This window comes from Thamnophis sirtalis, unplaced genomic scaffold (genome assembly GCF_051295495.1).
Source record: "Thamnophis sirtalis isolate CommonGarterSnake01/CBP01778 unplaced genomic scaffold, rThaSir2_p1.2 scaffold_9, whole genome shotgun sequence".
NCBI lineage: Eukaryota > Metazoa > Chordata > Lepidosauria > Squamata > Natricidae > Thamnophis > Thamnophis sirtalis.
In genome coordinates, this window is record NW_028261389.1 from 2,794,561 (window position 1) to 2,820,532 (window position 25,972).

The 25,972-nt window shown below is 49.7% G+C and overlaps 1 protein-coding gene across 4 annotated transcripts in view; it reads right to left on the reverse strand.

Moving 5' to 3' along the window:
• Positions 1-25,972, reverse strand: part of COPG2 (coat protein complex I subunit gamma 2) — a 39,565-nt gene that overhangs the window by 1,244 nt on the left and 12,349 nt on the right. For 2 of the 4 annotated variants that reach the window (XM_087722657.1, XM_087722655.1), the window contains exons 6-23: positions 23,337-23,412; positions 22,591-22,683; positions 22,366-22,452; positions 19,107-19,264; positions 18,310-18,443; positions 16,330-16,397; positions 15,767-15,955; positions 14,382-14,477; positions 12,693-12,936; positions 11,953-12,028; positions 10,401-10,504; positions 9,821-9,943; positions 8,224-8,286; positions 6,844-6,983; positions 5,022-5,193; positions 3,380-3,477; positions 1,897-2,035; positions 642-740 (exon numbers count right to left, since the gene is read on the reverse strand). In XM_087722657.1, the coding sequence (XP_087578783.1) occupies positions 642-740; positions 1,897-2,035; positions 3,380-3,477; positions 5,022-5,193; positions 6,844-6,983; positions 8,224-8,286; positions 9,821-9,943; positions 10,401-10,504; positions 11,953-12,028; positions 12,693-12,936; positions 14,382-14,477; positions 15,767-15,955; positions 16,330-16,397; positions 18,310-18,443; positions 19,107-19,264; positions 22,366-22,452; positions 22,591-22,683; positions 23,337-23,412 (2,159 nt within the window). Of the gene's footprint in view, positions 1-641; positions 741-1,896; positions 2,036-3,379; positions 3,478-5,021; positions 5,194-6,843; positions 6,984-8,223; positions 8,287-9,820; positions 9,947-10,400; positions 10,505-11,952; positions 12,029-12,692; positions 12,937-14,381; positions 14,478-15,766; positions 15,956-16,329; positions 16,398-18,309; positions 18,444-19,106; positions 19,265-22,365; positions 22,453-22,590; positions 22,684-23,336; positions 23,413-25,972 lie in introns of all 4 variants that reach the window. The other 2 variants (XM_087722656.1, XM_087722654.1) reach the window with 1 other exon arrangement.

Genomic DNA, 25,972 nt, shown 5'->3' on the forward strand with positions numbered 1-25,972 from the left:
GGGACTTTGGGCCAATCACCGGGAGACGGTGAGTTCTAGTCCTGCCTCAGCCATGAAAGCCAGATGGGTGACTTTGGGCCAATCACCGGGAGACGGTGAGTTCTAGTCCCGCCTCAGCCACGAAAGCCAGATGGGTGACTTTGGGCCAATCACCGGGAGACAGTGAGTTCTAGTCCCGCCTCAGCCAAGAAAGCCAAATGGGGGACTTTGGGCCAATCACCGGGAGACGGTGAGTTCTAGTCCCGCCTCAGCCAAGAAAGCCAAATGGGGGACTTTGGGCCAATCACTGGGAGACGGTGAGTTCTAGTCCCGCCTCAGCCACGAAAGCCAAATGGGGGACTTTGGGCCAATCACCGGGAGACGGTGAGTTCTAGTCCCGCCTCAGCCATGAAAGCCAAATGGGGGACTTTGGGCCAATCACCGGGAGACGGTGAGTTCTAGTCCTGCCTTTAACCAATGGGACCACTCTAATCGTGAACAATGAAGCCCCCCAAATTCACCCAAGGTTGGCCTGGGCTCCTCCTTCCTGAACCAAAGTTGTGTGTTTGTGTGTGTGTTTTCTGCGTGAAGGCGGAACCCTGACCAATAGCTGCCGGGAGCTTCAACACACACACCTACCTAATTCCCCATGGGGTTCGTACCTGCCAGGTAGAGGGTGTGGGAATTCTTGTTCTCGGGCACTTTATCCGATCTCTCACAAGGCTGCATGCCAAGGAACTTCACAATGTTTTTCACAGCTTCTACATTTCGGGGAACAAAACAACAGCAGCAGCCAGAGTTAGCCCTCCACGGGCTCACACTTCAGCACACGGGGATTCAGAGCCTTCTGGCAAAAACAACAGGCTCCCTTAATGACTGGGGTGTCTGCTTAACAACCACCGTTAAAAAAAAGGTCGTAAAATAAGGCTCAATCACACGGTGACTCACTTTAGGACCATCACCACCTACGACCATAATTAAGGGTGCTCAGCTATGGTCGTAACTCAAGAACAGAAGTTGCGGGAGCTTCATCCCTGGAGGCTTTGGACTGCCCTCTGTCAGAAAGGGTATAGGGTCTCCTGCTTGGGCAGGGGGTTGGACTAGATGACCTACAGGGTCCCTTCCAGCTGTGTTAAAAAAATCTACCTTTATTTGCAGACAAGAGACAGCACATTGCAAGCAGGTCTCTTATGGCAATTTGGAGATGAGACTCTGTAGGACAGTGTGTCTCAGCCGGGGCAAGTCGAAAATGTATAGATCTCAACTCCCAGAATCCCCCAGCTGGCATGCTTTAAGATGGGTGGACTTCAACTCCCAGAATTCCCCAGCCGGCATGCTTTAAGATGGGTGGACTTCCACTCCCAGAATTCCCCAGGGCAGGAGGAGCATGGGTGTGTGTGGTGCACACATACACACACACACCCCGTGCCCCATTTTTGCTCCCAGGAGGCTTCAGGGAATACTGCTAGGCCCATTACGGGGTGCAGGTGAAGGGGGGGGCATGCCCATGCACGAGGGGGCGGGGCACATTGCATTATAGGTGGGGGTATGCACGCGTGTGATTTCAGCACACAGGGACAAAAAGATTAGCCATCACTGCTCCAAATTGCATTTTGGGGGGCTTAGCAGGCCTCCCTGAAGCCTCCTGAAAGCAAAAAACGCATTAGCAGCCAGAGGCTCAAAAATCAGCTGGCCGTCGACGGCCAGCTGATTTTTGAGCCTCTGGCTGCTAATGCGTTTTTTGCTTTCAGGAGGCTTCAGGGAGGCCTGCTAAGCCCCCAAACGGGGCGCAAGGAAAGAGAGTTGGGAGCACATCCATGCGCACGTGTGGGCAAAAAGCTTAGCCGTCATCCGTGGGCTAGGTGGTCTTCCCCCCAAACCCACTTTCTGGTTGGAAACAGCCGCCATTTCTCTCACCATCCAGGCTTTTAATGGTGCTGAGTGCGAAAGTCTCCTCCTTCTCGTAGTCGTCGCCCACTTCCTCCCAGGCGGCCGCGAAGTTCGGCTTCAGGATCCTCTGGATGTGGTCGGAGAGAGTCAGCTCCAGGTCCTCCAGCTGCGGGAGGGAAACCCAGGAAGCATCGCAGGTGGTCCTCGGGCTTACGACCACGACGGAGGCCCGCACTTCCACCGCTGAGGCGGTTGTGTTAAGGGAGGCTTGCCCCAAGTTGTGACCTTTTGGCCAGTTGTTAAGCGAAAGTGGGGTTGTTATGTGGGTCACTGCAGTTGTTAAGTGAGTCACATGGTTGTTAAGTGAATCAGTGCCACCGTCGTGTACGAGGGAGTTGACAAGCGTGCAAATTTTGATCACGTGACTGTGGGGAGGTTGCAACTGTCGTAAGTGTGAAAACATGGTCATAAGTCACTTTTTCCAGTGCCGCCGTAATTTTGAAAGGTTACTAAGTGAATAGCTGTAAGTTGAGGACTATTTGTACTCTCTTCTTTGGATAAGAAGAGTCAATTTAGTCATCTTGGTTTCTCCTTAAACTTTATAAACTATCATAATTTATATTTAAAGAATTCCCTATGTTATTGCCAAGTTTTTAACCCTAAAGGGAGAAAACACATTTTCTAGTTTTTGATTGACAGCTAGCCCTGGACTTACAACGGTTCGCTTAGTGACCAGTCAAAGTTGCAATGCCACTGAAGAGAGAGACTTGTGACCATGTTTTCACACTTAACGACGGTTGCAACATTCCCCGGGGCCATGTGATCAAAATTCAGATGCTCACCTGACTCACATTTATGACGGTGATTCATACTTACGACTGTTGCGTGCCCCCGTGTCCCACGATCCCCTTTTATGACCTTCTGACAAGCCAACGGGGAACCCAGATTCACTTAACAACCGTGTGACTAATTAGCAGTAGCAGTTAGACTTATATACCGCTTCATAGGGCTTTCAGCCCTCTCTAAGCGGTTTACAGAGTCAGCATATTGCCCCCAACAACAATCTGGGTCCTCATTTTACCCACCTCGGAAGGATGGAAGGCTGAGTCAACCCTGAGCCAGTGAGATTTGAACCGCCGAACTGTAGATAACAGTCAGCTGAAGTGGCCTGCAGTGCTGCACTCTAACCACTGCGGCACCTCGGCTCTAATTTAACAACCTGCGGTGATTCACTTAACAAACGTGGCTAGAAAAGTCGTAAAGCGGGGCCAAACTCACGGAACAAAATTTCTCGCTTAGCAACATAAATTTCGGGCTCAGTCGTAAGTTGAGGACTTCCCCGTATGACGGATTTTAAAAAATTCTAATTCCCATCGTGGTCCTTAATCCGAGGACCTCCCATAAAGAGGAAGATCTGTCGGGGGGGGGGGATGTAAGAAAGTGAAGATGGCGGCTGCCATCGCGCGAGCCAAACCCCGCCCCAAAGGACCGCAAACGCCCCGGCTCTTACCACGTATTCGTCCTCGTAACCGTCGGCCTCCGGCACACCAGTGTTGGGGTCACAATCTCGAACTGTGAACTTCATCGTGCAGCTAAACGTGCAGGCCACTAGGGGGCGAGAGAGAGACAAGGCTCAAAGGATGATTTATTAATAGCAGTTAGCAATAGCAGTTAGACTTATATACCGCTTCATAGGGCTTTCAACCCTCTCTAAGCGGTTTACAGAGTCAGCATATTGCCCCCAACAACAATCCGGGTCCTCATTTTACCCACCTCGGAAGGATGGAAGGCTGAGTCAACCCTGAGCCGGAGAGATTTGAACAGCCGAACTGCAGAACTGCAGTCAGCTGAAGTAGCCTGCAGTGCTGCACTCTAACCACTGCACCACCTCGGCTCTACTGGTCCTTTTTAAAAAAAAATATCAGCTACAGGCTGTCCTCGACTTACGACCACAATCGCGGCCTACCATTCCGTGGCTAAGTGAGTCATTTCTTAAGTGGGTTTTGCCCCGTTTTACGACTTTTCCTACCCCGTCTGTTAAGGGAATCGCTGCCTTTGCGAAATTAGTAAGTGAATCTGGATTCCCAATGGACTTGGCTTGCTGGAAGGTGGCAACAGGAAGGCACGGCAACCGTCATAAATATGGGTCAGTTGCCAAGGGTGTTGGTCATGTGACCGTGGGGAGGCCGGAGCGGTCATAAGTGTGAAAAACTGTCCTAAGTCACTTTTTCCAGTGAAGTTGTAATTTCGAATAGTCACTCAATGAACTGTTGTAAGTCGAGGACCAACTGTAAATGGGCTGTTTTCAGCACTTCCAGATGTTTCCACTGGTTATGAATGATAAAACGCACTCGGGATAGATCCATGTTTCTCAGCTTTAAAACACAATACAATACAATAGCAGAGTTGGAAGGGACCTTGGAGGTCCTCTAGTCCAACCCCGTGCCTAGGCAGGAAACCCTATATCGTTTCAGACAAATGTCTCTCCAACATCTTCTTAAAGACTTGCAGTGTTGGGGCATTCAAAACTTCTGGAGGCAACTTCTGTTCCACTGATTAATTGTTCTCACTGTCAGGAAATTTCTCCTCAGTTCTAAGTTGCTTCTCTCCTTGATTAGTTTCCACCCATTGCTTCTTGTCCTGCCCTCAGGTGCCTTGGAGAATCCCTCCCTCCCTTGCTCCTTCCTTCCTTCCTTCCTTCCTTCCTTCCTTCCTTCCATCCATCCATCCATCCATCCATCCATCCATCCATCCATAGAATAAAATAGAATAGAATAACAGAGTTGGAAGGGACCTTGGAGGTCTTCTAGTCCAACCCCGTGCCTAGGCAGGAAACCCTATACTGTTTCAGACAAATGGCTGTCCAACATCTTCTTAAAGACTTCCAGTGTTGGGGCATTCACAACTTCTGGAGGCAACTTCTGTTCCACTGATTGTTTTAACTGTCAGGAAATTTCTCCTAAGTTGCTTCTCTCCTTGATTAGTTTCCACCCATTGCGTCTTGTTCTGCCCTCAGGTGCCCTGGAAAATAGTTTGACTCCCTCTTCTTTGTGGCAAGGAGCAGAATTCACAGAGAATTAATAAAAGGGGTTTTGTCAGGACAAGGAGTTGGCTTCCTGCTCTTGGGAAGCCTCGGTCAGAACAGGCAGTACCTGCGGTGGCATCGTCCAGAGGCAGGCGCACCAAGGTGTAGCACATGCCCGGCTGGTTGTACGAAAGGCTGGGTGCCGGGATGCAGCGGAGAACTTCGTAAGCTTCCGAAGGCTCCATCTGAACCGTCACTTTTTCCAAAAGCTGGTCGTTGAGAGTGTTGGTGCAATCGAACTAAAAAAAGAAGAAGAAAAAAAGAGAAAGCGCCTGGTTGGGATTTCTAGCATGCCTTTGTTCCAGAACTTGGCTGAGCAGCGTAACACTTTGAGAAACAAGAACTCTCAGTGTAAATCCAGGTGCAGGTGGGTGGGTTTTACCAAACAGCCAAAAGGGAACCGATAAAGAATATTTTGTAGCTCAAAGTTGAAATGAGGGGCCTTTGGTGCTCTCTGATCTGGGTTGCGGGTTGCTTCGTTGAAGGACGTTTCATGACCCAAGTAGGGAACATCATCAAGGTTAGAAGGGAGTGGAGAGCAGGAGGAGGAAGAGGAAAAGGACAGTGGGTTCCTTGGTGCTCTCTGAGCTTGGTGGTTTTCTTGCAGACGTTTCATAACCTAACTAGGGAACATCATCAGTGCTACATAAGACAGGGGTTTATGAGGAGGAGGAGGAGGACAGTGGGTTCCTTGGTGCTTGTTTTCTTACAGACATCTCATGACCCAGCTAGGTCACATCATCAGTGGAAGGGAGTGGGGTTTGCAGAGGGAGGAGGAGACGGGGAAGGGAGGAGGGATGAAGGGAAAGAAGGAGGAGTAAGAAGATAAGAAGCGTGGGGTCCTTGCTACTCTCCGAAGCTTGGTTATTTTCTTGCAGACGTTTCATAACCCAGCTAGGGAACATCATCAGTGCTAGAAGGGAGGGAAGTTGTGAAGAGGAGGACTGTGTGGTCCTTGGTGCTCTCTGAACTTGGTGGTTTTCTTGCAGACATTTCATGACCCAACTAGGGAACATCATCAGTGCTTTGGAGGGAGCGAGGGTTGTGGGGAGGAGGAGGAGGAGGAGGACTGAGGGGCCCTTGAGGCGCTCTGAGCTGGGTTGTCTTCTTGCAGACGTCTCATTACCAAACTAGGTAATATCCTCAGTGTTCCCAAGGAAAAGGCCCGAAGCAATGCTATGATTTAAATCTTAAGTCTTGGGGGGGGGTCCCTGGCCACAAAAGGTATTCAAAGGGTCCGTTGCTGTAGAAACGTTTCGAGAACCACTGATGTTAAATCATGACCGCACTGATGACGTTCCCTAGTTGGGTCACGAAACGTCTGCAAGAAAACCCTGGGGAATTCTGGGAGTTGGAAGTCCGCAGGTGTTAAACCGGACAGTGCTGGACACCGTGCTCTAGGACAGTGTTTCTCAACCTTGGCAACTTGAAGATGTCCGGACTTCAACTCCCAGAATTCCCCAGCAGTGGTTAGGACAGTGTTTCTCAACCTTGGCAACTTGAAGATGTCCGGACTTCAACTCCCAGAATTCCCCAGCAGTGGTTAGGACAGTGTTTCTCAACCTGGTCAACTTGAAGATGTCCGGACTTCAACTCCCAGAATTCCCCAGCAGTGGTTAGGACAGTGTTTCTCAACCTTGTCAACTTGAAGATGTCTGGACTTCAACTCCCAGAATTCCCCAGCCAGCATTCGCTGGCTGGGGTATTCTGGGAGTTGAAGTCCGGACATCTTCAAATTGCCAAGGTTGAGAAACACTGCTCTAGGAAGAGGCGACAATGAAGATAGGAACGCAACTCAATGCGCTTCAAGCCTTCCTAATTCATTTACTCCGCCTCATTTTTGCTTTTTTTTGAGAATCCCCCCCCCACCCCCCATCCAACCCCCTTACCTGGAAGACGATGTGATTGGAGAAGACATGCTTAATGCAACGGACGAAATACTCGGTCTCTGCCTCGGTCAACTGCACGGCCTCTGAGGACTTGAAAAGCGGGCCCAGGGTCTTGAATTCAGGGATGGCAGCCAGTTGTTCTAAGGGGGGGGGGAAAGGAGCTCGGGGTCAGAAGGGCAGATAAGAAAGAGGAGACGGGGAGTTCTAGTCCCGCCTCAGGCATGGAAGCTGGCTGGGTGGTTTTGGCCCAATGACCAGGCGACGGGGAGTTCTAGTCCCGCCTTAGCCATAAAAGCCACCTGGGTGACTTTGGTCCACTCCTTCTCTCTCAACTCCACCCACCTGGCAGGGTTCCTGTTATGGGGAAAAGAGGAGGAGGAGGAAGAAGGTGTGGATATACGTTCACCGCCTGGGTTTATTTGTAAAAATCAAGGCAGGAAAGAAAGAAAAGGAGGGAGGGTGGGAGAGAGAGAGAAACAGAAAGAAAGAAAAAATAAATAAAGAAGAAAGAAAAAAGAGAGAAAGAAAAAAGAAAGGAAGAAAGAGAAAGAAAAAAGAAAAAAAGAAAAAAGAAGCAAAGAAAGAAAGAAGGAGAAAGAAGGAAAAAATGAAGAAAAGGAAAAAGAGAAAGGACAAAAAGAAAGAAAAAAGAAAGAAAACAAAAGGAAGGAAGGAAGAAAAAGAAAAAAGAAGAAAGAAAGAAGGCAAAAATGAAGAAAGAAAGAAGGAAAAAAGAAAGGACAAAAAAAGAAAGAAGAAAGGAAAGAAGTAAAGAAGAAAAGGAAAGACAGACAGACAGACAGAAAGGAAAGAAAGAAAGGAAAGAAAGGAAGGAAGAAAGAAAGAAAGAAAAAATAAAGAAGAAAAGGAAAAAGAGAAAGAAAGGACAAAAAAGAAAGAAAACAAAAGGAAGGAAGGAAGAAAAAGAAAAAAAGAAAGAAGAAGAAAGAAAGAAGGCAAAAATGAAGAAAGAAAGAAGGAAAAAAGAAAGGACAAAAAAAGAAAGAAGAAAGGAAAGAAGTAAAGAAGAAAAGGAAAGACAGAAAGGAAAGGAAAGAAAGAAAGAAAGAAAGAAAGAAAGAAAGAAAGAAAGAGAAGGAAAAAATAAAGAAAAGGAAAAAGAGAAAGAAAGGACAAAAAAGAAAGAAAACAAAAGGAAGGAAGGAAGAAAAAGAAAAAAGAAAGAAAGAAGAAGAAAGAAAGAAGGCAAAAATGAAGAAAGAAAGAAAGGGAAGGAAGGAAGGAAGAAAAAGAAAGAAAGGAAAGAAAGAAAGAAAGAACTCTTTCATCTCCATGGGGAGACATTCTGTCCTGGTTCAAAGGGAGCGAGGGATGAATTCTGATGGCGGAGGAGGAGGAGGAGGATGGAAATATTCTTACCCTGGAAGATGTCTTGGCGTGAAGGAGCCAGTTTTTCAGGCTTGTTGGCTACCAGGGAAATCTCTGAAAGAGAAAATGCGGCCACCGGTGAATCTTTCCGACCGGGGAGCGCCAGAGAACCATCGGGTGCCCTTTGTCTGAATCGGTTGGTTCTTTGGGTGGTGATAACAACCACTGTTGTGGTTCCAGCATTTGTCCTGGCACTGAGGAAGAGGAGGAGGAGGAGGCACTACGGCTGCCTTGGGACTTTCTCAGTAGTTTTCTTGCAAACCTCCGTGTCCCTCCTCCTCCTCCCACAAGCCCCACTCCCTTCCAGCACTGATGAGGTTAACTAGCTGGGCCATGAAATTGTCTGCAAGAAAACAGCCAGGCTCAGAGAGCACCAAGGACCCCACAGCCCTCCTCTTCCTCCTCTTCTCCTTCTCCTCCTCCTCCTCTCCACTAACCCCACTCCCTTCTTACACTGATGAGGTTACCTAACTGGATCATGAAACGTCTGCAAGAAAACAACCAGGCTCAGAGAGCATCAAGGACCCCACAGCCCTCCTCTTCCTCCTCCCCCTCCTCTTCTCCTTCTCCTCCTCCTCCTCTCCACTAACCCCACTCCCTTCCAGCACTGATGAGGTTAACTAGCTGGGTCATGAAACGTCTGCAAGGAAACAGCCAGGCTCAGAGAGCACCAAGGACCCCACAGCCCTCCTCTTCCTCCTCCCCCCCCTTCTCCTTCTCCTCCTCCTCCTCTCCACTAACCCCACTCCCTTCCAGCACTGATGAGGTTACCTAGCTGGATCATGAAACGTCTGCAAGAAAACAGCCAAGCTCAGAGAGCACCAAGGACCCCACAGCCCTCCTCTTCCTCCTCCCCCTCCTCTTCTCCTTCTCCTCCTCCTCCTCTCCACTAACCCCACTCCCTTCCAGCACTGATGAGGTTACCTAACTGGATCATGAAACGTCTGCAAGAAAACAGCCAAGCTCAGAGAGCACCAAGGACCCCACAGCCCTTCTCTTCCTCCTCCCCCTCCTCTTCTCCTTCTCCTCCTCCTCCTCTCCACTAACCCCACTCCCTTCCAGCACTGATGAGGTTACCTAGCTGGGTCATGAAAAGTCTGCAAGAAAACAGCCAAGCTCAGAGAGCATCAAGGACCCCACAGCCCTCCTCTTCCTCCTCCCCCTCCTCTTCTCCTTCTCCTCCTCCTCCTCTCCACTAACCCCACTCCCTTCCAGCACTGATGAGGTTAACTACCTGGGTCATGAAACGTCTGCAAGGAAACAACCAGGCTCAGAGAGCACCAAGGACCCCACAGCCCACCCTCCCTCCCCTTTATTCCTTCTCCTTTCTCTTCCTTCTCCTCCTCTCCACCAACCTCCTCCCTCCTAGCACTGATGAGGTTACCTAGCTGGGTCATGAGACACTTGCAAGGACCCCACCGTCGTCCTGCTGCCCCTCCTCCCTGGAAATCTCTGCTTGGTCTTCAACTCTGCCGAAGGGACCTGCAGCTTTCAGCAGCCGCTGGGAGGGCCCCCGTGGCCCTCCTGGACGAGCCCGCCCGCCCCCCCGCCCCCCGCCTTAGCCTGACCGTCCCCTCATCCCCAGTACCTTTCTGCTCAAAGACGGGGGCGGTGGCCAGCGGCACGGATCTCATGTCAAAAGGCTTTTCGGAAGGCTCCAGCGTATACTGGTGCAAGGCTTTCTCCATGCCGGGAATGGAGACGGTAAGACCTGCTGAGGACAAGAAAAGGGGCTTTTCCTCCCAGATTCTTGAGCCCATCACATGTGGCAGGATGAGCCCAGCGACTGGTTACGCTTCCAACATCTGGCAGGCTTCTCTCTCTACCTTTGAGCCAATCTTGCCGGTGCAAAAATGCCAGCTTATAAAACCTTTTATACAAGTTTTCTTTCTTTTTTTAAAAATAAACAAAGGTTTTTCTTTTAATTTTTTGTTACATATTTTAACTCCTTTTATAAACAAAACGTTGTCCGTTTCCCCCCCCCCCCACTTTGCATAGTTCACTTTGCATCGTATTTCCATTTCCCATTTCAGCCGTCTTTATTTCCTTTCCACGTTTTCCAGCTTAACTTCAATTTCTTCTCAGTGTATAAAACAACGTCGTTGCAGGGGGTTGGACTAGAAGACCTCCAAGGTCCCTTCCGGTCCCTCTGTTATCCTGACCCCTACCATTAAAGATGTAGGCCGCATTGAGAGTCAGCTGTCTCTGCTGCAGGACGTTCAGATAGAAAGTGGCCCGGTCTCGGACTTCATCATCACTGTCCATCACACACCTGCGAGGAGGAGGAGGAGGAGGAGGAAGGGGAAGGAGGAGGAGGAGGAGGAGGAAGCAAAAGAAGAAACGTGAGACCAACACTGCTCAGAAGCCTCTCGGTGGACAAAAACAACCAGCCTTAAAATACAATTTATGAACTGCCAGCTTAAGCACACAAAAATTCACAAACAGACATACCTCCAATCTCTTTAGATTTTTGGTGGGGGGTTACCCTGCCTTTATTATTTCTACAAATAACTCAAGGTGGCAGAGGTATGCTGCTGGCTGCCAGCACTTTAGCAGTTCGATCCTGACCGGCTCCAAGTTGGCTTCCATCCTACCAAAGTTCGGTAAATTGAGGATCCTGAATTGGTGGTGGTAATATGCCGGCTCTGTCAACCGTTTAGAGAGGGCTGTGAAGCGGTATATAAGTCTTAAGAGGGAGGAAGGGAGGCAAAGGGAGAGTGGGGGGCAGAGGGAGAAAAGGAGGGAAGGGAGAGAGGGGGGCAGGCAGGAAGGGAGACAAACGGAGAGTGAGAGACAGAGTGAAAGACGGAAGGAAGGAAGGAAGGGAGGGAAAGGGAGAGTGAGAGCCAGAGGGAGGAAAGAAGGGAAGGGAGGGGAAAGGAGGGAGAATAAAAGGCAGAGTGAAAGAAGGGAAGGGAGGGAGGAAGGCAGACAACTGGAGAGTGAGAGTCAGAGCGAAACATGGATGGAAGGAAGGAAGGCAAAGGGAGAGTGAAAGGCAGAGGGAGGAAATGAGGGAAAAGGAGGGAGAATAAAAGGCAGAGTGAAAGGAGGGAGGGAGGGAGGAAGAAAGGCAAAGGGAGAATAAGAGGCAGAGTGAAAAAAGGAAGGAAGGAAGGCAAAGGGAGAGTGAGAGGCAGAGGGAGAAAGAAGGGAGGGAGGGAGGGAGGAAGGCAGGCAGGAAGGACTCTGTTGGCACAGTGGTTTGACTGCAACATTGCAGGCTAATTCTGCCCGCTGCTAGGAGTTCGATCCTGACCGGCTCAAGGTTGACTCAGCCTTCTGTCCTTCTGAGGTGGGTAAAATGAGGACCCAGATTGTTGGGGACACGAGAGGCCTGTAAAAGCTCTGTGAAGCGGCATATAAGTCTAAGGTCTCTTGCTGTTGCTATAGCCAACGAACTTTCGTCATCCTCTTTTCCCCCACCCTGCGAGGTGGGCTGGGCTGAGAGAGAGAGAGAGAGGACGGGCCCTCTGCCCTCTCTAAAAACCAAAATGGGGCCTCTGCCGAAATCACCCACAGGTTTTCGATCACCAAATTCACCACAAGCCCCCCAAAAGCCCAGAAGGACGAAGACCCCCCATAGATGGTTTGAGAGTCCGTTCAAGGTATTCTTGGCCAGCCAAAAAAAGAGAGAACCCATTTGGAAGAAACTTTGATTGAGTTTGATACAGGTTTTGTGTGTTTGTGTCTGTGTGTCTGTGTGGAGGCTGCACTCACCTCTGCAGGAGCACCAAAATGCTGGGCAGGAGATTCTCATTCTGAGCCCCGAACTTGGCCAGAGCGCTGACGGCCGCTGCAGGGGAAGGAAGTCAGAGGCCAAAGGTTAACGGCTTCATTTTACCTCCTTCGTCAGGTTATTCTTAGGCCTGCAGCCATTTTTTTCTTTTGGGTCTTTGTCCTCCCACACTTTCTATTCTTCTACTGAGCATTTTTTCTATGGCGGGAAAAGGGGAGGGGGGGATTGTACGGAATTAGATGCCACGTAGCCATAACAACATTCTTTCTAGAAAGCCAAGGTCATCCTTTGTCTCTGCATCCAAAATGAGCCACGTGGAGACTCCGGGGAAGGGAGGGGAGGGGTGTAGAAGTGGGATTCAGGAGGTTCTGACCAGTTCTGGAGAACCGGTAGCGGAAATTTTGAGTACTTTGGAGAACCGGCAAGTAGCATCTGTGGCTGGCCGCGCCCCCATCTATTCTCTGCCTCCTGAATCCCAGCTGATCAGGAGGGAATGGGGATTTTGCAGTATCTTTCCCCTGCCATGCCCACCCAGTCACGCCCACCAAGCCACGCCCACAGAACCAGTAGTAAAAAAAATAATTGAATCCTTCACCCCTGGCAGGAGGGGAGTGGCCAGCCAGGGGTGGGATTTGGAGGTTCTCCGAACCGGCCATAACGTTAGATACGAGTTCTCCTGAACCTGCCTGAGCCCCCCGCCTGCCCCCCTCCCCAAACTCACCAGCTCGAACGGCTTCGTTCTCCAGCACCACTCGGTTGAAGATGAAGCGGATGTACTTGGAAGGGGTGGGGGTCCTGGGCCCCTCCTTGCCCAGCAGGTGGAGGATCTTGGTGGCCAGCACCGTGTGCTCACAGTCCTCGATGAATTCGCACAGGTGGGCCAAGCCCGTCTCTTTGCTCTCGGGGTTTTCCTCGATGATGCTGATGATGCAATCCACGATGGCCCGCTTGTACTCGAAGCCGCCCTGCGGGGGACACGCAAAACACGGGTGCAGCAGTGGAACGGCGGCCAGTCCTTGACTTACGACCGCCATTGAGCCCCCCCCTCCAAAAAAAAACCCCTCCATTGCTAAAGCGAGGCAATTGTGGCGTGAGTTTTAAGGCCATTGTTAAGACTTTCCTTGCCAAGGTTGTCATGTGAATCGCTGTGGCTGTTAAGTTAGTCATACGGTTGTTAAGTGAATCTGCCTTCCCTGTTGACCTCAGGAGGTCGCAAAAGGGGACAGGGGGACCGTCATAAATAGGAGCCAGCGTCTGAATTTGGAGCACGTGACTGTGGGGAAGCTGCAACGGTCGTGAGGGTGGAAAATGGCCATACGTCACTTTTTTTCAGTACTGTCAGCGAGCAGTCACTAAGTGAATGGTTGTAAAACAAGGACTCTCTGTAGCACAACTTCTTTAATGAAAAGAAGGACCAGGGGAGACAGGATAGCAGTCGTGTCCAATATCTCAGGGGTTGCCACAAAGAAGAGGGAGTCAAGCTATTCTCCAAGGCACCTGAGACCAGAACAAGAAGCAATGGGTGGAAACTAATCAAGGAGAGAAGCAACCTAGAACTGAGGAGAAATTTCTTGACAGTGGGAGCAATTAACCAGTGGAACTCCTTGCCTCCAGAAGTTGTGAATGCTCAACAATCGAGGTTTTTAAGAAGAGATTGGCCAACCTGAGCAGGAGGTTGGACTAGAAGACCTCCAAGGTCCCTTCCGACTCTTCCCTTACGGAATACAGAATAGCAGAGTCGGAAGGGACCTCGGAGGTCTTCTAGTCCAACCCCCAGCTCGAACGGGAGAGCCTATATCATTTCAAACAAATTAGTCTATTTTCCATCAAAATATTGGCAGCCAACCTAAGTTGTATCATCCATAGACAACCTGAACAGAGAGTCCTCGACTTACGACCGTCTGCTTAGCGGCTGTTCAAAGGTATGATAGACACCCCATCCCCAAAGATACTTACGACCAGTTTCTGAAGTTCTGAAGACTGCCCCCAGAACTCAGGTGACCAAAAACAGACACTTGGCAATCACACCTATTGGTTACCATATCCTGCCGTCCCATGGCCACAATTTAGAATCTCTTCCCCGCCCCCCCAAAAAAACTGGTGTTGGCTTCCAGGTTTCAACAAAAATGCCCAATCGCAAACAACAGATTCGCTTAACAACTGCAGAGGTTCATTTAACGACCACTGCAAAAAAAAACACCTCTTGGGGTTGGTCGTGGGTGACCTGCTTTACGAATGTCCCAACGTATGACCGTTATGGTTGTATGTCGAGGACTACTTTTTAAGACTTCCCTGCTCTTGAGTCTCTAGGCTTGGCAGGTTTATAGTCCTCAAGACGGGTTTGCAAAGAAACGGCCCAGGTAAGTTCCCCCAACAGGGGGCGTTGCAGGGGGCAGATGAAGGGACCTACGTCATCCCGAAGCATGTTGGAGAGGAAGGTCATCATGACACTGTGTTTCCGTGGGTATTTCTGGCACAGAGCACTAATGGCTTGGACGACTACCACCTGCAAGGCATACAACGGTACGACGTTAAGTGAGGACCGGTCAGTTGTCTGTATCGGTCAATTAAAGAGCTGATGGAGGGAGAAAGGTCATAAAGTGGGACAAACCCATCTTGATGTAGGTCATGGTGAGGGCAGCAGAATGTGACCTTTGTATGATGGGAGAAATGTGGACAGCGCGGTTCCACCACAAAACCGCGTTCGACTAAAGCGCGCTCGACGAAACCGCGTAGCTGACGTCATCACAGTGCGACAACAGCGCGGAGAAAAAAGCATGCTGTAAACGCTAAACCTAAAATTAACCCCTAAACCTAAACCTAACCCCCCTAAACCTAATCCTAACCCTAACCTAACGCTAAACCTAATCCTAACCCTTAACCTAACCCTAAACCTAACCCTAAAACTAACCCTAAACCTAACCCTTAACCTAACCCTAACCCTAACCCTTAACCTAACCCTTAACCTACTACTTAAGAGACCGCCTTCTGCCAATTACATCCCTGCGACCAATAAGATCACATAGATTAGGCCTCCTCCGTATTCCATCGGCCAGCCAGTGCCGGCTGGCAACTACAAGGAGGAGGGCCTTCTCAGTAGTAGCCCCGACCCTTTGGAACGAGCTCCCCGTAGAGATTCGCACCCTCTCCACCGTCCAGGCCTTCCGCACAGCCCTTAAGAACTGGCTCGCCCGTCAGGCCTGGGGACAAGGATAGTTCCCCTCCCGAATGATGAATGTATGTTGTTTACTATTTTATTATATGTCTTATCTTAATGTTTGTATTCCCCCTCCCCGATTTTATGTGAGCCGCCCTGAGTCCCCTCAGGGAAAAGGGCGGCCTACAAATATTAATAAAATCCTAAAATCCTAAATCCTAAACCTAACCCTTAACCTAACCCTAACCCTTAACCTAACCCTTAACCTAACCCTAACCCTTAACCTAACCCTAACCCTAACCCTAACCCTAATCCTAACCCTAACCCTTACCTTAACTTGAATCGGCTTGCTTTCAAAGCGCTATTTAAAGCGCCCTTCTTTCTCCACGCTTGCTGTTGTCGCCCTGTTGATGACGTCAGCGACGCGGTTTAATCGGGCGCGGCTTAGTCGTGCCACAGGACAGCACGCAAGAGTCCTTCTCTCAAAGCTTGGCCACTTTGCTGGACTTCAACTCCCAGAATTCCCCAGGCAGACTCCCCTCCGTGCCAGTTTTTGGCAGAGAAAAGCCGGAATCCCATTCCTAAGAATCCTGGCTGCCCGAAGAGAAAAATCAGGAGCCGGTTCTTAGAAAGCTGACCTTAAACTCATCCGATATCTCAGAGACGAAGGAGGAGATCTGTTTCATGAGCCGGTCCACGCTGCTCTCGCTGCCCGTCTTCAGCAGGGTGGTGATGGCCAGGGTGGCGATGCTGCGGTTAGAATCGGTGATCAGGTTTTCCAAGTCCAAATTGCAGGCTGTCACGGCGGAGGGATGCTTCATTGCCACCTGAAAGCACAACCCAGAAAAGGCTTAGAGGACAGCCGCCAATAGGAATCCTGCAGCCTGCAATGATGAATAATATATGAAATAATAGAATAGAATAAAATAAAATGCAACAAAATAAATAATAATAAACGAAACTAATGATAAAATAAAGAATATGGTAAAATAATAAGATGAAATGCAATAAAATATAAAATAAAGTAATAAGATAAAATACAGTATCAAATAAAAATCAAATAAAATAAATAAAGAATATGGTAAAATAATAAGATGAAATGCAATAAAATATAAAATAAAGTAATAAGATATAAATACAGTATCAAATAAAAAGCAAATAAAATGCAATAAAATAGTTAATGCTCTCTGATGGAGCCCACCTTATTAAGGGTCCTGACCGCCGCATAGCGCAGAACGGGCTTCGGAGAACTGCAGAAGAGCTGAAGCACTGAACGGAGAAGCAAAGATTGACAACTTTGAATTCTGTCACACCAATTTTACAATGCAATAGCAGAGTTGGAAGGGACCTTGGAGGTCTTCTAGTCTAACCCCCTGGGGCCTAGGCAGGAAACCCTATACCGTTTCAGACAAATGACTATCCAACATCTTCTTAAAGACTTCCAGTGTTGGGGCATTCACAACTTCTGGAGGCAAATTCTGTTCCACTGATTAATTGTCCTCACTGTCAGGAAATTCCTCCTCCGTTCTAAGTTGCTTCTCTCCTTGATTAGTTTCCACCCATTGCTTCTTGTTCTGCCCTCAGGTGCCTTGGAGAATAGTTTGGCTCCCTCTTCTTTGTGGCAACCCCTGAGATATTGGAAGATGCTATCATGTCTCCCCTAGTCCTTCTTTTCATTAAACTAGACATTTCCAGTTCCTGCAACCGTACTTCGTATGTTTTAGCCTCCAATCCCCTAATCCTCTTTGTTGCTCTTCTCTGCCCTCTTTCCGGAGTCTCCACATCTTTTCTACATCGTGGCGACCAAAACTGAATGCAAATATTCCAAGTGTGGCCTTCCCAAGGCCTTATAAAGTGGTATTAACACTTCATGTGATCTTGATTCTCTCCCTCTGTTGATGCAGCCTAGAACTGTGTTGGCTTTTTTGGCAGCCCAATGAGAGGAGGGAAGGGGATCAAGCCCGATAGACAGCACATCCATTAGCATATTTGTTACCCAAATAACACCCCTTCTACATCTTTGTCTAAATTAAGTGTGTGTGTGTGTGTGTGTGTGTGTTAAATTCAAGGCCCATGGGTCGGATCTGGTCCGCGATGTGGTCTGATCCAGCCCAAGGGGCCATCCTGGAAAATGTAAGAGGCCGGCCCGTGTCCTTTCGGCACAGTCTACCCAGTGGGAAGAGGAAACATTGGCCCAGCAGTTTGGGGAGTAGCAACAGGCTGGCCGCGCCCTTCAAAGTTACAGCGCCATGGAAAAAAAGAAACCTATGACCATTTTTCACACTTGCAGTATCCCTGTGGCCACGTGATGCTTGATCACTGACCCATATTTATGACAGTCGCAGCATCCCGGGGGGGAGGGGTATGTCACGCGATCCCCTTTTGCGAACTTTCCAGCAAGCGACATCAAGGGGGAAGCCAGATTCGCTTAACAAGGATGCTGCTAACGTAGCAACAACAGTGATTCACTTAACAAAGTGGTTGTAAAGTGGGGTGGAACTGACTGAAGCCACGTCTCACTCAGCGACATCAATTCTGGCCTCAATTGTAGTCGTGGGACCACCTCTATACGGTGGAATTTTTTTTAAAAAAAAATTGACTTGGCAGCTACGTCAATCGATTGGGTTCCACCACAAAACCGCGCTCGACTAAACCGCGCCCGACTAAACCGCGTCGCTGACGTCATCAACAGGGCGACAACAGCGCGGAGACAGAAGCACGCTGTAAACGCTAAACCTAAAATTAACCCCTAAACCTAACCCCCCTAAATCTAACCCTAAACCTAACCCTTAACCTAACCCTAAATCTAATCCTAACCCTTAACCTAACCCTAAACCTAACTCTAACCCTTAACCTAACCCTAAACCTAACCCTAACCCTTAACCTAACCCTAACCCTAAAGCTAACCCTAAACCTAACCCTTACCTTAAGTTGAATCGGCTTGCTTTCAAAGCGCTATTTAAAGCGCCCTTCTTTCTCCGCGCTGGCTGTTGTCGCCCTGTTGATGACATCAGCGACGCGGTTTAATCGGGCGCGGCTTAGTCGAGCGCGGTTTTGACGGGTCACGCATCGATTGAACAGTTCAAAATGAATAAACAAACTTTCTGAGGCCGCAGGTCACCTCATCCACCGGGGGTTCCGGGGTCTGACACGAAGGGACAGGCTCCCATGTTGCGCTCACCTGAGACTGCGGGGGCCAGTTCCCGGGCCGTACAATTGGGGAGGTGGATGATGGCCGAGGCGGCCTCGTAAATCACCATCTCGTGCTTGTTGCGCAGGCAGCTTTCGATGAAGTCGAAGAGGGGGTTGTCGTGCCTGCGGGGAGAAGAGACGGCTGCCTTTAACAGGTTGGGGGACGTCACCATTAATCTCCTAACCTTTTTTCTTATGGCGTGCCAAAATTATGCGCACGGGCTATCGTGAGCGCATGGGTACCCCAGTGCTGGGTTCCGGGGCCAATTGCAACTGGTACGGTGCAACGGAGCCGGGCGTCCAATACATGAATGTGCGCACATGCGCGCAGCGCACGCACGCACACTTACTGCCTGCAATGCTCCATCTGGCCGGCGGAGCATCCGTGGGTGTGCGCGGAAGCCCCAAAAACCTCAAATACCGGTAAGGAGCGCGGGCGGGCCTTCCGGAGCACCGTACCAGAACGGTACCTGGTGCTCCCGGCAGGCTCCGGTACGCCTATACCGAGGCGTACCGGTCGTAACCCACCACTGGCAATTCAATCCTCCCTGCCCACCTGCGCATGCGCGCACGACCCCTCCCCAGGCTCCGGAGGCTTTCCTGAAGCCTGGGAAGGGCGGAAACGGATCCCCTCCGGCTCCCCGGAAGCCGCAAACGGATCATTTCCGGTTGGCCCTTTGGGGCCGTTTTTCGCCCTTCAGGAAAGCATTGGGAAGCTGGGGAGGGGGTCGTGCAGGGATGCTCTTCTGGACCTCCTGACGAGCCCCCCCCCCCCGATTTCTTTACCCCTCCTCAGACTCCTTCAGCAGCCGGCTGGCAATCCGGATCAGCATGCAGTAGGCAAACTGGGACTTCAATCCGGATCTGGTGAATTTGTTCAGCATCTTGGAAACGGCCAGGCGGTCGTTTTTTCTCAGATGGTAGAGCAGGCCAAGGGCATGGTACTGCGGACAAAAGAAAGAAGGAAAAGGATTGATTTCCACACACACACACACACACACACGCGGGTGGCCGGGGTCAGCTCAAAGCCAGGGAAAAGTGTTCTGGCCCGCCAGCGGATCTGGAAGCAGATTCGGACAGTGAGGACTCTGGGGAGGAACCTGGGCCAGTCCTGGAGTCTGGAGGAGGCTCTGATGAGGGCTCCATGTCAGAGGCAGAGAGGGGGCCAGGGCCGTCTGACAGTTATCAGCTGCCTTCAGAGTCGGAGATCAGTGAGGCAGAAGAACAGCTGGAGCCTCTTCCCAGTGTGCGCATGCGCAGAGCTGCCAGACGAAGGGAAGAGCTAAAGAACAGGGGTCAACTTGGGAGGAAGGCCACAGGTGGACGGTGAATGGCCCCTCCCAGAGGGAATAAAAGGGAGTGGAGTTTGCAGGAGACAATCAGTTCAATGCATTAGGGTGAAGATCTGTTCCTGACTTCTTGTCAAGTAATTGCCGCTACAGATGGAGTTTGGAAGATAGCAATAGCAATAGCAGTTAGACTTATATACCGCTTCATAGGGCTTTCAGCCCTCTCTAAGCGGTTTACAGAGAGTCAGCATATCGCCCCCAACAACAGTCTGGGTCCTCATTTCACCCACCTCGGAAGGATGGAAGGCTGAGTCAACCCTGAGCCGGTGAGATTTGAACAGCCGAACTGCAGATAGCAGTCAGCTGAAATGGCCTGCAGGACTGCACCCTAACCACTGCGCCACCTCGGCTCATATCGGCTTGGCCGCTCTCCAAGCCTGATAAAAGCCAATGATTGTGAAATCGCAAGAAAGACTGTTGGCCGGGACTTTGCTGGAGTGGAATTCCCTTTAAACTAATTAAAAGGGGTTTCATCGGGACGAGGAGTCGGCTTCGTGATCTTGGGAAGCCTCGGCCAGAACACCAGGATTGGCTCAAAGCCAGGGAAAGTTTGAAGGAGCCCTCAACACAGGTAGCACCTCCTCATGCCTGCCTCCTGGGAGGATCGACCTAGAACGTGTGAACACAGGTCCTCCACTACTGATGTCATGATGACAGCCCACACGATCCTTAGCCACTGTGGAGCTGACTGAGAATGATGGGCATTGTAGACCAACAATCAAGAGCTGCGATAGCCCAGTGGTTAGAGTGCAGCAATGCAGGCTAACTCTGCTCACAGTCTGGAGTTCAATCCTGACCAGCTCAAGGTTGACTCAGCCTTCCGTCCTTTTGAGGTCCTTCTACCTGAGAGACCGCCTCCTGCCATTTACCTCCCATAGACCGATCAGATCGCACAGACTAGGTCTCCTCCGGATTCCATCTGCCAGTCAATGTCGGCTGGCGACCCCCCAGGGGAGAGCCTTCTCTGTAGCTGCTCCGGCCCTCTGGAACGATCTCCCCGTTGAGATCCGGACCCTTACTACTCTCCCGGCCTTCCGTAAAGCGGCCAAGAACTGGGTGTTCCGGCAGGCCTGGGGCTGTTGAATTATCTAGCCCCATTCTAAGTTATGAATGTTGTTGCAATTTTAAATTGTTGTTTTATTTTTATATCCCCTCTCCCTTTTTATTGTAAGCCGCCCTGAGTCTTCCGAGAGTGGGCGGCATACAAAACTAATAAACTAAACTAAACTAAACTAAAACGAGGACCCAGATTGTTGGGGTCAATGGGGTGACCGTGATTCTATAAACGGCTCAGAGAGGGCTGTAAAGTACTGTGAAGGGGTATATAAATCTAAGTGCTTCTAACTGTTTGGAAGGGAGGGAGGGAGGGAGGGAGGGAGGGAGGGCTGTGGTGGCAGAATGATGAGATTGCAATATTGCAGGCTAATTCTGCCCACTGCCAGCAATTCGATCCTGACCGGCTCCAGGTTGACTCAGCCTTCCATCCTTCTGAGGTGGGTAAAATGTGGACCCAGATTGTTGGGGGCAAGAGAGGCTGACTCCGTAAACCTCTTAGATGGGGCTGTAAAGCCCTATGAAACAATAAATGTCTATGTGCTATAGCAAGGAAGGAAGAAAGAGAGGGAAGGAAAGAAATGAAGGAAGGAAGGAGGAGAGTAAGAAGAATAGGAAGGAAGGAAGAGAAGAAAGGGAGGGAGAGAGAGAGAAAGAGGAAGGAAGAAAGAGAAGGAAGGGAGAGAGAAAGAGGAAGGAAGAAAAAGAAGGAAGGAAGGAAGAAGGAGAGAGCGAGAAAGAGGAAGGAAGAAAGAGAAGGAAGGAAGGGCCCTGGGAATACAGTGGTTAGAATGCAGTATTGCAGGCAAACTCTGCCCACTGCCAGCAGTTCGATCCTGACCAGCTCAAGGTTGACTAAGCCTTCCATCCTTCTGAGGTGGGTAAAATGAGGACCCAGATTGTTGGGGGAAAGAGGCTGACTCTGTAAACCGCTTAGAGAGGGCTGTAAAGCCCTTTGAAATAATAAATGTCTATCTGCTATAGCAAGGAAGGAAGAAAGAGAAAGAAGGAAAGAAGGAAGGAGGAGAGAGAAATAGGAAGGAAGAAAGGGAAGGAAGGGAGGGAGAGAGAGTAAGAGGGAGGAAGGAAGAGAAGGAAGGGAGAGAGAAAGAAGGAGGAAGAAAGAGAAGGAAGGAAGGAAGGAAGGAAGGAGAGAGAGAGAAAGAGGAAGGAAGAAAGAGAAGGAAGGAAGGAAGGAAAGAAGGAAGGAGAGAGAAAGAGGAAGGAAGAAAGAGAAGGAAGGAAGGAAGGAAAGAAGGAAGGAGAGAGAAAGAGGAAGGAAGGCAGAGAAGGAAGGAAGGGCCCTGGTGATGCAGTGGTTCGAATGCAGTATTGCAGCCAAACTCTGCGCACTGCCAGCAGTTTGATCCTGGCCGGCTCAAGGTTGACTCAGCCTTCCGTCCTTCCAAGGGTGGGTCAAATGAGGACCCAGATTGTTGGGGGCAAGAGGGGCTGACTCGGTAAACCGCTTACCGCTATAAAGGCTCGGTATCTCTAGGTCTAAACGCTATTGCTACCTGCAGAGGCGGCTTCAAGGGAGGGAAGGTGGACTAACCAGGGGGGGCCTCCAAACGTGTCCCAACTTCCAGGCTGGGTCCAGAAAGCTCCCCAGATTCCCACCTCCTGCTCCGGGGAATCCCTACCTGCACCATGACGTTGTCGCTGGAAGCGGCTTCCTGGGCTTCGTTAATCCACCTCTTGACCACATCGTAGTTGATCTTCATCATATGCTGGAAAAGAGTTCGTTACATGAATGATGCGTCCCCGCTTCCCTCGCCGATTTCGCTTCTCGGAGACGGAGGCTTGCTTGCTTGCCAAGGATTTGAATTCAGATCGCGGGCGCGAGGGCTCCGGCCTTTGTCACTTACCAAGGACGACACCAAGGCAGAACTGGACACGCTGGCGACTTTGTCGACAATGGCCTGCTTCATGTATCGCTCGATGGCCTGGAGCATCGTTCCCTGGGAAAGCAAGAAGAACGGAGGTGAGACAGACGTCCGAACGGCACACGGGGACAGAAATGAAAGAAGACGGAATCACATTCACGCGAGGCTCTTTGGTACCTCGGAAAACAAAACGGAGCATTTTGGGGGGGGGGGGAGTTATTCACCGTTTGATTTAAAAGATAAGTTTCTAGTCCTTCGCATTGGCGGAAACGAGCCTCTAAAACCAGGGGAGTCCAAACTTGGCAATTTGTGGACTTCAATTCCCAGAATTCCTCAGCCAGCAATTTCCATTCTGGCCCAGCTCCCCAAACACGGCAAATCCTTTGTAGTTGAAGCAATGATTCCTTGCAGATTTCCACTGCTCTTCTCTCCCCTCTGTCTTCTGTACATCTATTCATCTCCGCCCCCTGCCTCTCTCTCTCCCTCCCTTCCCCCCTCCCTCCCTTCCCCCCCTCCCTCCCTCCCTCCCTCCCCCCCCTCTCTCTCCAGTTGACTGTGGTCGTATGCCGAGGACTACATGTCAAAAAGACTGAAGGTGTGGGGTAAGATCTCCGGATAACACTAACACACACACACACACAGACACACGGCATTCATCCGGGGTTCAAAATCTCATCCGTGAACCAACACATTCCTCGTTTTCACAACTGGGAAATTTTCAAACTCACATCCGTGATCCGACAGAGGGCTCGAATCGCCGGTCCTCGGTAAACGTCTTCTTTCCCCGTCATATCTTTAGTTAGGCTAGGACACAGAAGACAAGGCTCGCCTTAACACAGATGCCAGGAGGCCTGGGGTTCAGCCATCCTAACTTTTGCTGTCTCAGAGGTAGACAGCTGCCGTGAGTCCTGACTGGGGCAGCCCTTGAAGGCAGCCCGGAAGCTTCAGCTGGTACGAAGTGTGGCCAGGAGATTTTTTTTACCTGTTTGGTGAATTCTGAGATCCATTGCAATTGTTATCCTACAGTTTGGGGGGGGGGGGGGTTCAAACTCAGAGCCCATAGACTGCATCTGGCCCAAGGGGTGCTTAGATCTGGCCTGTGGTGACATCCGGCTTCCACGCCTAAAGCAGAACTAGAACTCGCAGTCCTCCACTATCTATTCCCATGATGGCGAACTTATGGCACGCATGCCACAGGTGGCACATGAGGCATTGCCCTGTCAGCTTCAGCATGCTGGCCAGCTAACTTCAGCCTTAAGGCTGTTTTTTGCCCTCCGTAGCACAAAAAATGGCCCTATGGGCAAACTGGAAGTCACTTCCGGTTTTCACATAGGCCCGTTTTCCGCCCTCCGGAGCCTTCAGGCGGCTTCCCTGAAGCTTCCGGAGCGCGAAAAACAGCCCTATGGCCAAAACGGAAGTGACTTCCAGTTTTCACATAGGCCCATTTTTCCCCCTCTGGAACACAAAAAACGGCACTACGGCCAAACCCTAAGTCCGTTCCCAAACTTCCGGTTTGCCCATAGGCCCGTTTTTTGCCCTCCAGAGCCTTCAGAGCGTGAAAAACAGCCCTACGGCCAAACCGGAAGTGACTTCATTTTCACGTAGGCCCATTTTTCCCCCTCCGGAGCGAGAAAAACGGGCAAACCGGAAGTCCGTTTCCAAACTTCCGTTTTTTGCACTCCGGAGGCTTCAGGAGGCTTCCCTGAAGGCTCTGGAGTGCGAAAAACGAAACTACAGCCAAACCGGAAGTCCGTTCCTAAACTTCCGGTTTGCCCATAGGCCCGTTTTTTGCCCTCCGGAGCCTTCAGGCTTCCCTGAAGTCTCCGGAGCACGAAAAACGGCACTACGGCCAAACCGGAAGTCCGTTCCCAAACTTCCGGTTTGCCCATAGGCCCGTTTTTTGCACTCCAGAGCCTTCAAGGAAGATCCTGAAGCCTCCGAGGGCTGTTTTCACCCTCCCCGGGCTCCTAGAAAGCCTCCGGAGTCTGGGGAGGATGAAAAACGGGCCCATCACATGCCAAAAGCGGGTGGGGGAGTCATGTGTGCATGGATCTCCGCATAGTATTATGGGTGTGGGCATGCCCGTGCACGACCCCACTGCGCTCCCCCTACTTTTGGCACGTGACGGGAAAAAGGTTCGCCATTACAGATCTAGTCTGATGCATTATCGGCTGCATCAAGCTATCTCTCATCAAACTGTGTTTTATTTTGTAAACGTTCTGTTAGTTTAATTAGAATATTAAAATCGGTGGGAAATGTTGCTTTCGCAGGATAAATGTGTCTGCTTAGATTTTTTAAAGGGTGCCCAGGAGACCGAGCTGTGGCTGCAATCTGCCTTAGGCAGGGTAATTGGTTCTCCAGGAGACGCCGGATGCGAAAAACAGGCTTGTTTCAACCTGCAGAAGACGATCCCATGGTGACCGAACGGATTCCGGAAAGTGATCTATAGGCTTCTGGGTGGCAAACAGAGTCACCCCTCCTAGGTTCTTCACCCCATGCCTCCAGAGGTTGTGAATGAGCCAACACTGGAAGTTTTTAAGAGGAGATGGGAGAACCATTGGCCTGAAGTGATCTAGGGCAGGGCTTGCAAACTTCTGGCCCGCGGGCCAGATGCGTCCCGCGCTGACCACGCCCACACCTGGTTTAGCGAAGGGGTGGGAGTTGCAATACGCCATGTGACGCCGCCATGACAACGCGAGTTTGACACCTGTGGGATAGGGTTTCCTGCCTGAGCAGGGGGGTGGACTAGAAGACCTCCAAGGTCCCTTCCAACTCTGTCTATTCTATTCTATTCTATTCTATATTCTATTCTTTTCTTTTTATTCTGTTCTCTCTTCTATTTTTCCGTTCTGTTCTTTCTATTCTATTTTCTTTTCTATTCTATATTTTATTATTCTATTCTATTCTATTCTATATTCTATTCTTTCTATTCTATTCTATATTCTATTTTTCCGTTCCGTTCTGTTCTGTTCTTTCTATTCTATTTTCTTTTCTATTCTATATTTTATTATTCTATTCTATTCTATATTCTATTCTTTTCTTTCTATTCTATTCTCTTCTATTTTTCCATTCTGTTCTTTCTATTCTATTTTCTTCTCTATTCTATATTTTATTATTCTATTCTATTCTCTATTCTTTTCTTTCTATTCTATTCTCTCTTCTATTTTTCCATTCTGTTCTTTCTATTCTATTTTCTTTTCTATTCTATATTTTATTATTCTATTCTATTCTATTCTATTCTCTATTCTTTTCTTTCTATTCTATTCTCTCTTCTATTTTTCCATTCTGTTCTTTCTATTCTATTTTCTTCTCTATTCTCTATTTTATTATTCTATTCTATTCTATTCTCTATTCTTTTCTTTCT